Here is a 16724-nt window from a genome sequence, read left to right on the forward strand (position 1 = left end):
GAGTTCCCTTACTTGGTTCTGGGCTATTTTTGTCGGGGGCCAAAGCCTAGAAAGCAATCTCATTATTAAGATATGGGCCAATGAGGCAAGAGCTGAAATCATTTCCACTATAAAACTTGCTAAAGGGAAGCCACTGCATATCTGATACTTGGAGGTCATTTGGTAAAGGCTGAATACTGGAGTTTGCTTATGTAAAGTAAATCACACACAGATATTCATGTGGTAATGTAAATATGTGCATGTGGTAATATCTGCCTTTGCATGAACCAAGATACCATTTTTCCAATAAATTTATCTTCAAGGCCTGTCTCATACCTACAGGGAGCCCTGTCAGCCTGTCTATGAGGTGGCTGAATGAAAGAATCAAGGCCTTTCACTGCTCTTTGCTTCTCTAGGTCCCACTCTGAGCAGAATGGGACACAATCCATCTGGCATCCAGCCAGCAGAACATAAGAAACTACATAACAGCTGCTAAGAATTAAGAAAAACAAGATCCCAGTCCTCCTTTCAGTAAGGTGAATTTCTCCACAATCAGGGGTGGAGGACATATCTCACAATTATTGCTCCCTTGTGTACCAAAGCTGAGACCCCTTTGGCTGCAGATGATCTATTGCCCTGCTCTGCAGTGGCCATCCCTGTGCATCTGACTGTATGTCAGACCCCCCTCAACACTGTGTGCTTATCACTCGTCTATGCCTTCCCAACACACTTCAAGGATACATTCAAAGCAAATTGCCACATCGATTATCTTGACATTAAGTAGTTAATTCCTGGCACACTGCATGTCTGGAGCCTTTAAGGAGTGTAGATCATCTTACTCTTTGTAGTCTCGATTCTTTATGAAAATTCGCAAGAGAAATTCAAATTCTTGGTCCTCTGTTGTAGCAGGAACAACGGCATAGGTTCCTGGGCTCAAGATAAAGTAGTTGGTCACATCTCGAATCGGAGAAAAAACTTGTTTCAGAACTTTGGAGTTCTCCTGAAAGGAAAAATATAGCTGGCTATGTTCCCTCCATGTCAGGAAGCAATGCAAATCAGCAAGCACGCTCACAGCAGCCTTGCATTCCCACAGCTCTCTAAATGCTCACTTCATCTAACATGCCTTAACCTCCCCAATGGCCTGAAAAGCCCATCCAGGGGACAGACTTTTTTTTCAAGGGCACATCAAAATTGCACAAGCATGAAGGGACTGAAAGAAACAGAAGGTAAAAGGAATGTAAGTGGATTTGAAGAGAACTTCAATTAACATTAAGCAGACTGGAGTTCATGAAGGAATCAAGGATGAACAGTCCTACTAAAACTTCCCCGAGATCTTTTGTGACTCAGAGGGGTCAGAGAGCCCTCTAAGCATATCACCCAGATGACAATGCTTCAAGAATCACAACCCAAACCAGTAAGTGTCACAAGAAAACAGCACTCTGATCTTCCGTCTGTTATTCCAGTATTTTTGCTGAGATGAAACAAATATAATGCAACAGCTATTACTATGATGACATGTAAAGATAGCATAATAAAAACCCCTTCCTAGACATATTCCCCAAAATATATCAGCATGTATAAATTCCATTTAGAATGGTTATACAGCGTGGCAGAGTTATTTATGAGCCATGCCTTTGGGAGACAATAACATAAAACTGCTATTTTGAAAGGAGAAAAAAAAAAGGATGACTACTGTTACAGACGGCTGGGAGGTACACAGACTGCCAAGTATTATGGGTCAGATCTTGAGCAGATAGAAATGGGCAGTGCTGCAAAGAGATAAATGGTGTAATCCTTTTTTTTTTTTTTTTCACTTTTGAGTCTCATTCCACATTCCTTCTGGTAAAAAGCAGAAGCAGATTAATATCTCAATGGAATCAAAACTGGTGTGAGATAAGAATCAGCCTCTATACATTTCTCAGCTCTATCACACAACATTAAACTTCCCTCACAGCCATGTATTAGTGTTCCATGTCTATATTTAATCAAAGGCTTCCTAGAGCTATCAAATATGTCCATTCTGGTTTGCATTCTTGCCTGCACTGCACTCCCCTCTCAACCTGCCAAGGGCTAATACTCTTTTTACTTCACAGCAACCATTTGATGCATCTCAAAAGGTACTGAACAATGAATAATGCTGCTAATGAATAATGGCAGTGAAAGCAGATCAGAGAGGAAGAGTGAAGCCACATGAATCTTACCAGTTGCACTCTCTTTGTGCAAAGAAAACCCCTTGTAAACTTTTACTCAAAGATGCCACCCCTGATTGCCCTCAGTGACTGAGGAAATAAAACAAAGGATTGGCAATTACACCCACCCTGATTTTATCTCCTTGGACTTGGCTTTTGCTGCTACAAGGGCAGGACACTGGGCTGGCTGTAAGGAGATGGTAGACCAGCTCTCATGTTAAAATGCTTAGTCTGAGTCCATGAGGGAATATTTTCTGTATAATCTCTGTGTAAATTTGTACCAATACCATTATATTACTAAAAGCTATGGTGTGACTGCAGCATATCTGTTCCCTTTCCCTCCCTGACCAGGTGCTCCACAGTAATGGGGGTGCCTCTAGTCACAGTCTGTTCTGGCCTTGCCCTTGAGCTCTGTGTAGGAAGTCACTGAGGGTCAGAAGCCCAAACTGAGCCTGAGGTGAGTTATGGGCTGACAACCCACGGAGGCCATGTCATCCAGACTTGACAAACTCATCGAGTTTCATCCACCCATGGGAACATACCAAGAGACAGAAAACACACCTGAGCATCAACTGGAGGGGAAGAAATAAATTTTAAGTATAAAGCAAGAATAGAGAATATCTGTCCCCTAGTCTGCTTCCTGATTAAAAAACCTCTTTTCAAGGAACCCAAGACCTATGATATCATATTCCAGTGAAGGTCATTTCTGTTAAGATGGGTAACTAATCGACATGGACACACGTCATGCAAGAGCCTGGTGAGTGCTGGGAATGCTGAAAGGAGTGAATTTCCCACTTTTACCAGGAGCAACAGCTCTTGCTGAGTGGCATAGATAGCCCCATGGAGTCCTGCAGGCTTGATATCTGCACAGGGCAGAGGATCACCTCAAACAGGGATAGTAAGTTTCACTTGCTGGAAGGGTGCTCCTTTTATGACATCTCTTATTTCTCAGACCCTGTTTTTGTGAGCTACAAAGCCATGCTTTTTCTTTATTAGGAGCAGTTAGACTTACAGCATCAGTTATTCAAAGTCTGGGACTAGGGCAAACCTCTTCAATGATGAGGAGAATGTGAAGCTGGTGTCACAGCAACCTCTGCTTCCTCTTATTCTCTGGGTTAAGACCAATTCCCTCCCACCCTCCTCAGAGAACAAAAACACTCTGGAAAAGGCTAGCATTTATCTGCACTAGCAATTGTGCTTTCAGTAAGCCTGGTAATGCTCTGACAACAGCTGCTCTTGAAAAGGCACCTCCTTGGACAGTAACCAAGAAAGAAAACTGGACAATTGTAGGGGAGGCCCCAGATATCTGCACTGGTCTCAAGAAAGGTTTCCATGTATTTTATAAATGATTTTTTTTTATGTGTCATTTCAGTGTTAGAAAAGAGGGAGATGAGTGAGACAAACCCACTTTGGGGAACAAAGACTATTTGCTTCTCTACTGTACCTGGAATACTGCTCAAGAGCTGTGGTTAGTGCTGGCTGTCCTGTGCTGTGCCAGGCCAGCAAGGCATGTCACCAGTACTGCTGGTGTGTACAGAGGATACTGTCCTGGCACATCTTGTAGCCTGGGGACTCCCCGAGTTTCCCAGAGCTATTGTGAGATGCTACAAAACTAAAAGTTCAACGTTTGTTCCTTAAGACACGAATAAAGAAAGCAATGCCTGCGTAGCTCTACTTTTCCTGTGAAGTTTTACAATAGAAGGCATCCAGAAATTCACACCACATACTGACTGCTCTCCTTTTACAGACCAAAAGGCAATTCAGTCTTTCACTTCCAGATACAGGTATAATAAACCACACAGAGAACAACAGTGCCTGCATGATGTCTGACTGTGCTTACCATGGTGATGAAAAAGCCAATCTTCAGGTTTTTTGCATCCTGTGTATGCTCAGGGTGTTTTTGCATGAGTGAAATTACTACATTATAGGTTTGGGGGTCATAATCTGGCACTTTGAAAAAATATCGAGGGTTTGTTGAAACTGCACCTGCTGAGAAAAGTGTTAACAGATTAATTGTAGGCTCAAAGATGTCCCAGTAGTAGCCTATTGTGTAAGATCTTACTCATATGGAACAAGAGCAATAGGTAGTTACTGCTCCAAGATCCTTTTAGTGCAACAGAGTGAAGGAAGAAGGGTTAATTGAAGCATCTTGCTGCAGGGGCCCCTGTTCTCCCCCCACCATTTTCTCTACCTTGCTCAAAGGAGATCTTGTTCTGTACAAATTCTGCAGACCTAAAATACTTACAGGTGCATTGTACAAAGAGCCCAGAGGTAATAAATCTTAGCCAAAGGAGCCAAGGTAGACATTTCAATAGGTAAATAGGCCCAAAGCCAAGGGTTTCTTTAAGGCTGAGCAATTAGAACACAAGAACAATAGAAAGAATGAAAGGTCACAAAGGTCACCCGATGAAGAGGAGAGAATTTGAGACCCTATGAGGAAGTAAGGCAGGATCTACCACCATAATATTCCTCAAAATAGAGACCACGCCTCAATCTCCGCCCCTAACTCCACCTGTTATGAATATTGTAATGTAATGATGCAATAATATGAATATGTATGTGGTTATGATGTAATCATTGCCAAACCTGTATAAAATACTCATTCTAACCTAACCAGCTCGGAGCCTGTTTTCCCAGCACTAGCTGGCAGGCTGCCCGGCCGTCAATCAATAAATACCTTGCTGTTCTAGGCATAAAACTCTGTCTAAACAGTTTTATCTGCCTTTTTTTTGGGCATCAAGAGCACTGTAGTCTACACATTAGCTCTAGAATCTGAGGCATCCGGAGTTAAACTAATTGCACATTAATCATTCTAGAAATCTCTGGCAAAGTCATAAAAGTCATGCAGATTTCTCAACACTCCCAACATCTGCTTCACCTACATGGCACACTGTCCTGTGGCAGAGAAGCAGTGACTCTTAATCAGATGTCTTGACCCAGGGGATGAGTTAAAAAGGATTGTGGCTTGGAGATCACAAGCACATAGAAAAGAACAAAATGGTGCAAGGCTATCCTCTCCTTCCTTTATGTTAGTGTTTGTGGTGGACAGACAGAATGTTGAGCTACAGAGGGAAAAGGCTTCTGTTTGGCCAAGGTTTTGGTTAACAGGAAGCATACCTCATAAAAAAAGCAGTGAAACGCCACAACTTGGGAAAAAGGATTGAGATGGCAGCATCTGCTTAAAACAGTCAAGACTTAGGCCAGTCTGGAATTTTAGCATACCTGCTTTGGGTGGCCTTGAAAGCTGCAAATTAGCATGACTGTACTAGGACAGGGACTTCACTAGAGTGCTGGTGGAAAACACAGCTCCAAGGAAACTGCCTCTGCCCACACACTCTCAGTGCAGCCCCTGCATCTGTTCACTCAGTCCCAGTGCCCATGGTGTGCAGCAGCACAGGCATTGCTTTGTTGTCACACCTTGAGACATGGTAATCTGGCTGTGAGGAAGAGCCTGAAGCCTGTAAGCCAAAACCCATTCGCTGATAAGTCAGGGATCAGCACTGCAGAAAAAAGGAAGCCCCTTCACTGATCACATGCTACCATCTTAGATTAAAAAGACAGAGCCCCAGTAGTGATGAAGTTGTAAAATAAGTGAGATAAATTAAGATAAAAATGATCGGAGCTTGCAATGCCAGAAGGGTCCTTGCACAGGGAGTAAAACCAATGGATATTATCTGCTCAAAGACCTTTTTACCTTAAAAAAATTAGAGCTTTGTAGCATAACTTTTTCATTTCATATCCATTTAATTTCAGAGTATTTCTTGCTCTGGAAAATCAGCTACATATTTGCCAAGTCAGACTTTCTGATGAGGTCCCCAGTAACATCTACTGCAACTGGCTGCAAGAAGATATACAAGCTCATTTTGATTTAAAGAGTCCAGGGTTCCTAAATCACAAGTCTCCTGTTTTAACTCAGCAGCCAGTGCTGTTGCTTTGTTTCTGCCTGTTTAGCTGGTAAGTGCTGTAATGCGAAAGGGCAGGCATTAACAACTGGCAATCAATATTTCTGCAATTTGGTGCTCTCCACAAGCATCAGCGGAGAGGACTGGGTGACTGCAGTGAGTGTTCATTACCTGAGGAATAGTAGTTCCTTCTTGTGGCAGGGTCTGGACTCCACAGGTTGACATGCTTTTCCAGAGACCATGTTGTGCAGTGCTGATCTCCGAAGTCCAGAAATGTTGGGGTATTGTTACATATATATAGCCATGAAAACTGCTCTTGGAAGTTTTCACAGGACATCCTGCAGAGGAGGAAAAGCAGTTTAAGGTGGAAAAGCATTGCCAGCAGGTCAAGGGAGGTGATCCTGCCCCTCTACTCAGCCCTAGTGAGACACATCTGGAGTGCTGTGTCCAGTTCTGGGTTCCTCAGTACAAGAGAGACATGAAGCTCCTGGAGCCGGTCCAGTGGAGGGCAACAAAGATGATTAAGGGACTGGAGCAACTGCTTTATGAGGAAAGGGTGAGGGAGCTGGGCCTGTTCAGCCTTGAGAAGAGATGACTGAGAGGGGACCTTATCAATGCCTACAAGTATCTGAAGCGAAGGTGCCAAGAGGATGGAGCCAGGCTCTGCTCAGTGGTGCCCAGCAGTAGGACAACAGGCAATTGGCAGAAACTGATGAACAGAAAGTTCCACCTGAATAAGAACTTCTTTACTATGCGGGTGACCACACACTGGAACAGATTGCCCAGAGAGGCTGTGGAGTCTCCCTCACTGGAGATGTTCAAGAACTGTCTGGACACAATTCTGTGCCGTGTGCTCTGGGACGACCCTGCTGAGGCAGGGAGGTTGGGCCAGATGACCCACTGTGGTCCCTTCCAACCTGATCCCTTCTGTGATTCTGTGAAGACACTAGTTAGGTATTCCCATTCACCATCCATGTCTCTAAAAGGGGATTACTGAGAACATTGCACTGGCTGATACCTTGCAGAAGAGACCAGCTCTCAATGCCTTTGGGCTGCCCTAACTGTCCCTAATGCCTCAGGTAAGTCACAGGGCATGTTCAGGAGTGGAGTCCTGATATCTCGAGCACATGTTTGCCCCTCTGCCCCTCCACAGTGTCCTGTCTCACATTCATCCTCTGCTTAAGCTTCAAGTGTCTGTTTCAGACCAGCTTGCTGTTGCCCTGATTTCCTCAGAGCCTCACAGGGCAAGTGTGCACTTTCTGAATAATAATGGTTTTTCTAAAGGATGGCTCATACATGGCTAAACTGTATCTGAGAGTAATCAGAGGCAGTGAAAAACCACAACACCTGCAGAGCAGCCTAGTGCACAAGCTCTATGACCTGCTTAGCCACCTGTCCCCTTCAAGCATTTGTCAGTTCAAGGTTCAAGCCAGGTACTTTATTGGAAATGGCAGTGTGACAGATCTCAGGGGGATGGGTTTTTACTTCTGTCACTTCTCATTTTTTTCACCAGCTTGTTACTTAATCTTGGCCAGCTCCATTTTTTCAGGTCTCGTTTCTTCTGAAACCATGGGTTCAGGACAACCTCCAGTTTGCTGTTTGCACACAGCTAACATAGGGTGTCTTGAGCCATCACTAAGAGCAGAATACTGTCAAAATTACTCTTTTTTTCATAAGGAAGACAAACAGAAAACCTGGTAGACAAAGGATCAATAGGAAAATACCAGAATTCTCCATCATCCTTATTTCTGAGGAGGGCTTCTCGGTATTTAGGCTCAACATGGTCCCACTGAGGAGAGCTGCAAAAAGGAACAAATCAACAAGAAGATGTGAGGCACAATTTTTCACCTCTCTGCACAATTTTTCATCTCTCTGGCAAGCCTATTTCTCTAACCGGCCTGTCAAGAAATGCGGGATCAGAGAGGGTGAACAAACTGCACACTGGAAACAGGACCGTGCTTGATACCTTCATAGCCAAGGCCAGCAAACAGAGCTCTGCACCTTTGCTGTGCCTGTCTGAGTTGTCCACTCTGGGATGGGGAATCCTGCCTCTGGTCACCTGTCCCCATGCTGGAGGGGTTAGTGAGGTACCAAGGCATAGCACTCTGAAGTGCTGATATTTCATTCACATGTTGAGAGCACATTAGCTAGTCAAATGTGTTGTTTCCAAGCTGCATGTTTATAATTAAGTGATAATTGTACTTTCTGCAGAGTTTAAGATAACTAAACAGAGCGTGAATCAATAATTTATTGATTCATGCCTCTTACCTGTGAATGCGCTACTGACATGTCAATTACAGCTAGGATTGTATTCACTCTTCCAAAAAATGGGAGGATGCTGTCTGAGCAGATAGATACTATCCCAGCCTTAAACATGTCTGCACAACCCACCACCCCATCCAGATGCAACATGCTAGCCTGACTTTTCTCAGCAGAGAAGTTGTGAGTGATCCTAGCAACAAGGAGAGGTGGGATAACCTAAGAGTGACACAGGAACATCTCTCTAGTCCTGAAAATACTGACGCTATTCCAACAGGAAAACTAACATCTATTTCTTTATGAAACACTGTTGCAGTCTTCCTCTATATAATTCCATTTTTTTCAGAAGAGATAGTAGATTGTCAAAAAATGGCCAGTCTTCGCTATACACACAGCAGCAAAGAGGTCTTTGCATCCCCAAAGCTGCATCCGGGCTCCAAAAGGTCAGTTCAAGCCATTCTCTGGCACTTTGCCTTTGCAATAACCAAGGACCCTTTTTATCCTTCTGTGTTCAATACTGCCATACTCCATGGATTTGTCTCACCATCCTCTTCCCAGATTTAGAATCAGGGCAGGGGAAGGAAAGGGAGGAAGACGCATGCATGATTGCTGCAAAGAAATTCAATAGAAGCAGACACTCAGCATCTAGGGACGTGGTCAGAGCTAAATCAAGGAATTAAAAACTCTTTCATCCCAGACTTATCTGGAATCATGCACCAGGTAAAATGTACACCCAGACAAGATGGGATACCTGAGTCTAGTGAGACTGCATTAGTTTCCCCTGGATTGGATTTCCATGGGCAGTTGCTTTGCAGATGGAAATAACACTTATAATTAATTGATTTGGAAATATCTGTTTTGTTAAAATGGGTACAAGGCAGAGGTTCTTTACAATAAGCCTATAAAAGATCGATTCTCTATGACATTAAAGCTTTAAGACCATACTCATCACTCCAGGGCCCCTTCCATTCCCCATGGCCCCATGGATTCCAGATCCTGATGATATGTTTCCAGACGTTCTTGTAGCGGATCTGTAAAGAGGAAAGAAAAACAAACTCAGTCACAGCTTTTCACAATCATGACATTCAGTGAAGAGATGGGTAATAAAATGGATCATCCTCTAAACCTTAGAGACCTGGTTTAACCTCTGATCTCATTTGACTGCAACTAAAAAGCAATGCCTTTTGCTATGTTGCAAAGGAATGATGTGTGAGAGAAAACTGCTCCCATTTTACTTTCCTGAGGATAATGAATAACTGACACAGAGAGAATCATCAGCATTCCTGCTACACCACATGAATTCAACAGCCTTGGGAAATTCCAGTGCCTAATTCCACACATCTGATCCTGTGAGTCAGCAGAGGCAGAGACTTTGAGGAACGAGGTCACCAGACTGCCTGGAGTGAAAGCCAACAGTCAGCACCGAGAGATGATAAACAGAGTCTGTGGCTCTATATCTACAGTACTGGGGTTTCCAACAGCTGAGGTTTCTGGTGCTTTTCTCCTCTTGCTGCCACTGATTTAAGTCAGAGGCAACTCACTTTTGCCAGTAAAGCCAAAATGGTGGAAAGGAGAAACAACCCTTTTGTTTCCATCTCTCCTTATGCACACAGGCAGTGTTGGAGACAAATGCAATGGCAGATTCTTCCCAGGCAAAGGCCCAGCCTCCAATCATTTCCCCACAAGACAGCTCCCTGGATGCCTCGGCACTTCCATAATGTGGGGTAAAGGCTGTTTTTCCTCTCTGCACATACCATGAGCAACAGGAGGCTGGAACAGTCTGCTTTTTCTCCAATAGAATTAGGGATCCTTCTGCCCCTGAGCTGGAGAGACACAGCTGGGCCTTCTTTGGAGCCATTTCATAACCTCTTGATAACAAGTAAGTGTCCTCCAAGAAGCAGCATGTTATGATGATGGCACCAAGCATGCCATGGCATGAGTGGATAGGAACCAAAGCCAAGCTCGTACAAGAAACCATCAAAGAGAGAGGGAGAAGGGAGAAAACAGCCAAGGGAAAACAATGTCCCCTTTCCAAAGTACTTTAGATTCTGAGACTCAGATGTTTTGCAGCTACCTTGCTTGACAGCACAGCTATTGTTTGGTTTCCTTCTTGGCCTTGCTCACTGTTAGCTCTCCCTGTGTGCACTACAGCTTACTGGGTAAGGCAGGTTCTAACTTCTGGTTGCAAAAAATCCTTCATTTCTTTTGATCCATGTGATAAATTGGTTCTGTTTTCAGACCATCAGTATTAATATCCAGCCAAGAGCAGTTCTACATGAGTAGAACAGCTTTAAAAGATGCAGAAATGCTGTTCTTGAACCAGAGATTTACTTCTCACACAGTGATTTTTGGCAGCTTGTGATTGAGCTGAACAAATGTAGATTTGCATCATATGACAAATCCCACAATTTCAGCTAGTGCTTCTATTTCTATTTGAAACAGAAAAGCAAAATTTTTAAGAGTCAGCATGGAATGAAAATATCCAGAAATGCTTTATTTGCTCCTGAAGTGTCCCAAAACAAAATTGAAAATAAGTTGCATTTTTCCATTACGAAAAATTATAGATTTGGATATCCTCCCTCTTCTTGCTGTGCCAGAATCCTTCCATCTCTTGGAATTTGAACTATGGGCTTTCAACAATCCCTCCTAAGTGCGACACTAATTAAAATTCTCTGAATGGAACAGCAGTGCAACTGCCCTGTAGTGGATCATCAGTACAAGACCTCCAGGCAGGAACAAGTCCCTGATCTTACCTTCACAGCTCCTGTGATAGTGTAGGCATGACCCTGTACAATCCCATTCCTCAGCTCTATGTTCCTCTTTGGCTGCAGAAGGGAGAAAGCACAGCTTTTAGCTCTCTGCCACACTGTGAAGGTACAGCCACAGCTCCAGAACAGCACTAAAAAAAGCTGCCATTGACTACAGCAGTATCTCACATACTGAAATACTCACTCTAGAGGAATGTGACTCTTGTTCCCAGCCATAAGCAAGCCAGTAAATTTAACAAAACTATGGTTCTCCACTTATTTGCAAGTTCTTCAATGGTCCAGAGCTACGGCAACTGCAAAATGAGCTGCACTGGGTGACCAGCAGTCAAGACTGCGGATCTGCAGAACTTCTCTGCTGCTCACGGCCCAACATAAGCCACCTGAGCTCAGATGCTGGTCCTTGGCTTGTTTGCAACAGCCAAGCTTCACGTCCTGGTGAAGCAGGCACTACAGAAACAATGTCACACACTTTGCAGTCCTCCCCTACATGCTGTGAGGGAAGCCTTGGAGACATTTTATCAAGATACTCACTGAGTATCACAAAGCCTTTTGCACATTCCCAGCATTAATACCAGTAACCTTCAAATCACGATGTGATAATAGCATCCTCTCGCAGAAGGAAAGGACATTTTGGCTTTGGTAGAATTGATCACAAACCTGTGAGGTCAAAATCAGTCACGCTGCAAGAGGACACTCCTCTATTGCAGTGGAATTACCCAGGAGAGAAGCCACAGCTCCCTCTCTGACAGACCAATCCATCTACATCTGCCCAAATGTCTTAACATTCCTTACCAAATAACCTTACATACTTTCTGCTGCCAAGATCCCTTCAGGCATCCATAAACTGTAACTATTGCACGGAGTGATTATAGACTTCCTTTACAACTTAAAGAGCAAACACAGTAAACCAAGTGAAGCATATTACTGGCCCTGTGACTCACATGGCCTGGGGTGCTACACCCCATGAGACACCGAGATTTGTCAGCTGCTTTCAGTATCTCCTCCAGATCAGGAGGTGGATCCTTCAATGAAAACTGCACTTGAACTCCACCTGTGAGGTCTACTAAAGCATCAGAAAGGTATCCTCCATTCAAGTTTTGGTAGGAGCCCCGCAGCCTGGAGAAAAAGAAAAAAGAAAAAAAAAAAAGAAAAAAAAAAAGAAAAAAATTTTTAAAAAAGAGGGAAAATAAAAGGTAATTAGTCCATACACTGTGTTTTATAAACAATGTACATTACTCATTTCCAAAATAGATATGTGCATCAAGGTGATCAGCAGGTGGGGAGCCTGGGGTGTGTAGACATTGTGACCAGGTAATGAAAGGAAATGTGTTTGAAACACATGACCCGACACAACACATGCCCTGTGGAGTGAATGAGAAAAGGGGGAGCTTTTCCTATGTATTCATCCACATCTGAGGCAGCCGTCTAGAGTCATTCACAGACAGTAGAAAATAATAAGGTGCATCTCACGCCAACACAGACATTTTAGGGAGATGAGCTGCATCTCATCTTGAAGCATCCAGTTTCTGAACAGGGGGCCAAGGGTGACTAGTTCAAATGGATGTTTCAGATCAAATGCAGCTTAACTGTTAGTTTCTACACCGTATTTTGTCATGACTCTTCACAAAAATGCCCACTATCCCTTTTGCTAAAGAGAAATAGGAAAAAGAGAGAGGTGAAGGTATTTGCCCATGCTCCCAAGGCAAGATAGAAAAAATTTTAAGCACTGCTTCCAGTTCACTCTGCTAGAGTGCAATAATAGGATAATAATTTAATATTGCAAACACAGTCCTTGTTGATTTTATCGCATGGTTTTTATTGAGACAGCAAATAAGCTGGAACATGCCGTACTTAGAGCAGGTAGATCATGCTGTTAAACCCCACCATACACACTGTATTTAATGAATGTAATCAAATGAACTCTGCGGCTAATTGTATTTTGAAGAGTTGTCCTTGTCCTACACTGATGAAAAGAATTTGTCTTGGGCACTGGGGAATAACTTCTCAAATGGGAATCTCATAAACAGCATTGCTTGCAACTTTAATTTAATAGAGGATTGGTATGCATTGTAATTAAAATCTTATGCGGCAAATTGATACTAAATCTTGAGTCAACTTTTCTGAGATATCTCAGGGCAAAATGAATCCTATTCATGAATTGGTGTGATGGTGCTTTAACATTTGCTTATTCCTGACCAAATCTGCCAAAATTATTATCTATTTTCTTCGAATCCTCTTTACTGCATTGCAAATGTTACACCAGCTTCAGGTACCAAGTTCCAACCCATCATGCTACCCCTAGAACAGGAATTTTTCTTCAGCAAACTTAATAATGGGCAATGGGCAAATACTAAGGGACAGCACTCTGATCCCTTCACTCCCCAGAGGACTTTTTAAAATTATTGTCTCTTTATTGAGCATTATTTACCCTGAAGTACTCTGGGGACCTCAGCTAAGAGGTGTGAGGTGAGAGCTGACCAGAGACTCACAGGAGTGCATGTATTGTGCCTGGGCATGTTCTTCATGCACGCTTCTTCTCACGGCCTGCTCCAAATATCCACGTGATCTCTGATTAGTGACTATAAACAGAGATAATCCCTGCTTAGAGTCTGCAGTTTTAAACAGAGAACAATACGGAAAGAAAAACAGAGGCAAAAAGGTTTTCTTAAAGTAAACAGGAGATCCCAGCCCCTTTTGTGTCACTAGCCATTGCCCTGTTCATTTTACTTCTCAGGCATTAACGTCCCAGAGTTGAACTGGGTACATTTAGGTCTAACTCAAGATCAACATCTCCAGGTTATGTTGGCTCCATGTTTGCAGGCAGCCATGGATCTTTGCATGAGCACAACACAACATACCCAGGTGTCAGCCTGAACTCCTCCCTGTGTGATTTGCACAAGGCAGAGGGTGAAACCACCCACAGAAATTATTCAGCACTGGGCAGAAGAATAGACCAGGTATATTTACTTGGCATATGCTTTTTCCAGCAAGGATGGCCAGAATTCATTTGAAGTTCGAGGGTGAACAGACAGGTATCTTCCATTTAGGATTGGCAGTCGGTCATCTATCACTACATCCACCCAGTCTCCATATTGCCAGAACTGGAAATAAATAAATTATATATATATATATATATATAAAGCAAAAAAAAAACCCAACCAAACCAAAACCAAAACAAACAAACAAAAAAACCCAGCCACACACACACACACACAAAAACACAACCAAAAAAACCCACCAAAAACCCCATAAACCTCACAATAAAACCCCCCACAGGAATTAATCTAAAGCATGGTTCTCTCCTGAACTGCTTCAGGCTAAGAGTCCACATTGTTAAACAAGCTACCAATTGGCTGGATTTCCCAGTGGCAGGGTAAGTCATTTGGGAATATAAATAGTCCTTCAATCAGTGGGAGAAGAGATTCAACACGGGAAATATGCTAATATTCGTGGGTGATAGAAGCATTCAAGATGATAAAGAATGATCATGCAGATGGTTCCATGAGCCTCACTCGTCAGCTGCACATGGATTTTCCCCTGCAGCACAGCTTTTGGCCAGAGAGCCTCTGTCAAGATCCAGCCTCTAGATTTTCTTTGCTCTGTGTTTCAATTAAGACTCTGACATGCTGTCACAGACAGAGACAGTGTAGTGACTAAAGACTGCTTTGAGGTGTTATCCATCTCCTTGATGGATGAGAAGGACACAGGCGGTCTCTCCAGCATGTGGACAGAGCAGGTGTTTCTCCAGCTGATCCAGCTGACGAAACCTTTCAAGAGAGAAGATAGGAAAAGAGATCTGTGGGGATGAACTAAAGGAGCCATTCCCAGAGTCATTAGCAGATTAATGTAGCTTAGCATGATTCGCCATCATAAGAGGCCAAGCTCTTATTTGCAGTAATGCTAAGGACTCGAGTGGAAGTGTGCCAGCAACAGATTTAGTCTAGCATGATTTTATTTCAACAGCTTCGGTCAACGAAAAACTCAGAAATGAGCTGTTCTGCTAGAAAAGCACAAGACCAGATCTGCCCAGCAGCAAAGCAGCTTACAGCCTGCTAAGCTGAAAGCAAGTTTGATCCTACTTACATTCTGCCTCACCCAGGCCTCTTACTTCCTACATTAGCGCCAGCAGGAGGTGGTAGGGTTAGGCTCTTGGAACTTGAGCTCCATGAGTGATTTGAGGCTTCTGCTTGATTTTGGCAGGATGAGGTTTAAGGAAAAGCCTTCGACTTGCTGTCCTTTGCCCAAAATAGAGCGAGGTGAAAGGACTGTCCAAAAGGAGATGCCTTTTCAGTCACCTAACCTGCCCTTCTGTCACCAGTGGACATATGGAAGCAGGTCTGTATGGAGAAAAGGTGTGACATCCAGCCACACCTCCCCATGGTTCTTCAAGTGCAAACACAATGGGTAAACAAGGAGAACATACAGAACTGGTTGTGGGGATTAATGCAGTCCAAACCTGCAGGGGTTTGAAGCTGTTAACTTTCTTGCCTATCATTGATTCCTGTGTTGCCATAGTTATTATATTGTCTCCCTGCATTGTCTAGCCAAATGGCCAATCCCCTCTTTTCCCCACCAGCCCCCTTTCTGTTGCAGTTTGAGGAGCTTCTAGAGGGTCTCTCCTGGCCGCTCTGTGAAGGTTTCCAGGGCTGAGATCACCCCCCTACCCCCGCCACCCGTCCCTCGTGGCAGGGACAGGCAGCGGAGGTACCTATGCCAGGAGACAGAGACCACGCAGCACCCAGGAAGTCCAGCAGCAAAGAGAGTTTATTCAAATCTCCCCCCAGTTTATAAGGGCTGGTGGGGAAAAGAGGGGATTGGCCATTTGGCTAGCCAATGCAGGGAGACAATATAATAACTATGGCAACACAGGAACCAATGATAGGCAAGAAAGTTAACAACTTCAAACCCCTGCATCTCACCCTTTCTTATTTATAATAAAGACAACATTTGTAATTTTAATGGAATTTAACAATGAAGATTTTCTAGTTGAACCTGGGGTAAAGGTTAATATAAAGGTTGATATAAAAATGAGAAAGTGAGTAAGACGATTTGTATTGAACTTGAGAAAACAGGTAATTTTAAGACTTATGTTCCTATTATAAAAAGAGAAATCGGTGGGGGGGTTGATCTCAGCCCTGGAAACCTTCACAGAGTGGCCGGGAGAAACCCTTTAGAAGCTCCTCAAACTGCAACACAAACCCACTGAGTGACATTTTTCCAAAAGCCAAGTTCTTTGGCCCCCTTTGTCAGGGAGCTCAAGCTTGGAGGCCCTCTGAACACCACACTGTATTTTTCTTCAGCTAGCTAAAGAGAGCTGTTTTATTCTGATTGTCACAGACTGTCAGATCATGGTCTCATTTGAGCTCAAAAGGACAGGAAAAGTCAGAGGGGGAATAAGAAACCTTATGGAAAACCCTAGGATACTCTGGGAGTGAAAGAGAGGTAGAGAAGAAGCTATTCTTCTCCATATGCCTTCAAAGAGGGTCAAGGCCTTCAGTTTTTGGCTTTATTCCAGATTCGTGAAATTTCCTTATACCTTCAGGATTTAAGTATGTGACTGTGGTAGTAAACAAAACCAAGAATCACTGTTTAGGCAGGATGCAAGGAGGGAAGTTCTCCACTTCTGC

General features: G+C 43.5%; 1 protein-coding gene across 1 annotated transcript in view; it reads right to left on the reverse strand.

The window, feature by feature from the left end:
- Positions 1 to 16724, reverse strand: part of CAPN13 (calpain 13) — a 79569-nt gene that overhangs the window by 16833 nt on the left and 46012 nt on the right. The window contains exons 6-13 of the mRNA XM_027911135.1: positions 14065 to 14198; positions 12039 to 12213; positions 11083 to 11154; positions 9275 to 9360; positions 7795 to 7869; positions 6242 to 6408; positions 4009 to 4154; positions 819 to 979 (exon numbers count right to left, since the gene is read on the reverse strand). Of these exons, the coding sequence (XP_027766936.1) occupies positions 819 to 979; positions 4009 to 4154; positions 6242 to 6408; positions 7795 to 7869; positions 9275 to 9360; positions 11083 to 11154; positions 12039 to 12213; positions 14065 to 14198 (1016 nt within the window). The remainder of the gene's footprint in view (positions 1 to 818; positions 980 to 4008; positions 4155 to 6241; positions 6409 to 7794; positions 7870 to 9274; positions 9361 to 11082; positions 11155 to 12038; positions 12214 to 14064; positions 14199 to 16724) is intronic.

The sequence above is a fragment of the Empidonax traillii genome, unplaced genomic scaffold (genome assembly GCF_003031625.1).
Source record: "Empidonax traillii isolate 1590-97213 ecotype Southwest subspecies unplaced genomic scaffold, ASM303162v1 scaffold31:size1920502, whole genome shotgun sequence".
NCBI classification, from domain to species: Eukaryota; Metazoa; Chordata; class Aves; order Passeriformes; family Tyrannidae; genus Empidonax; species Empidonax traillii.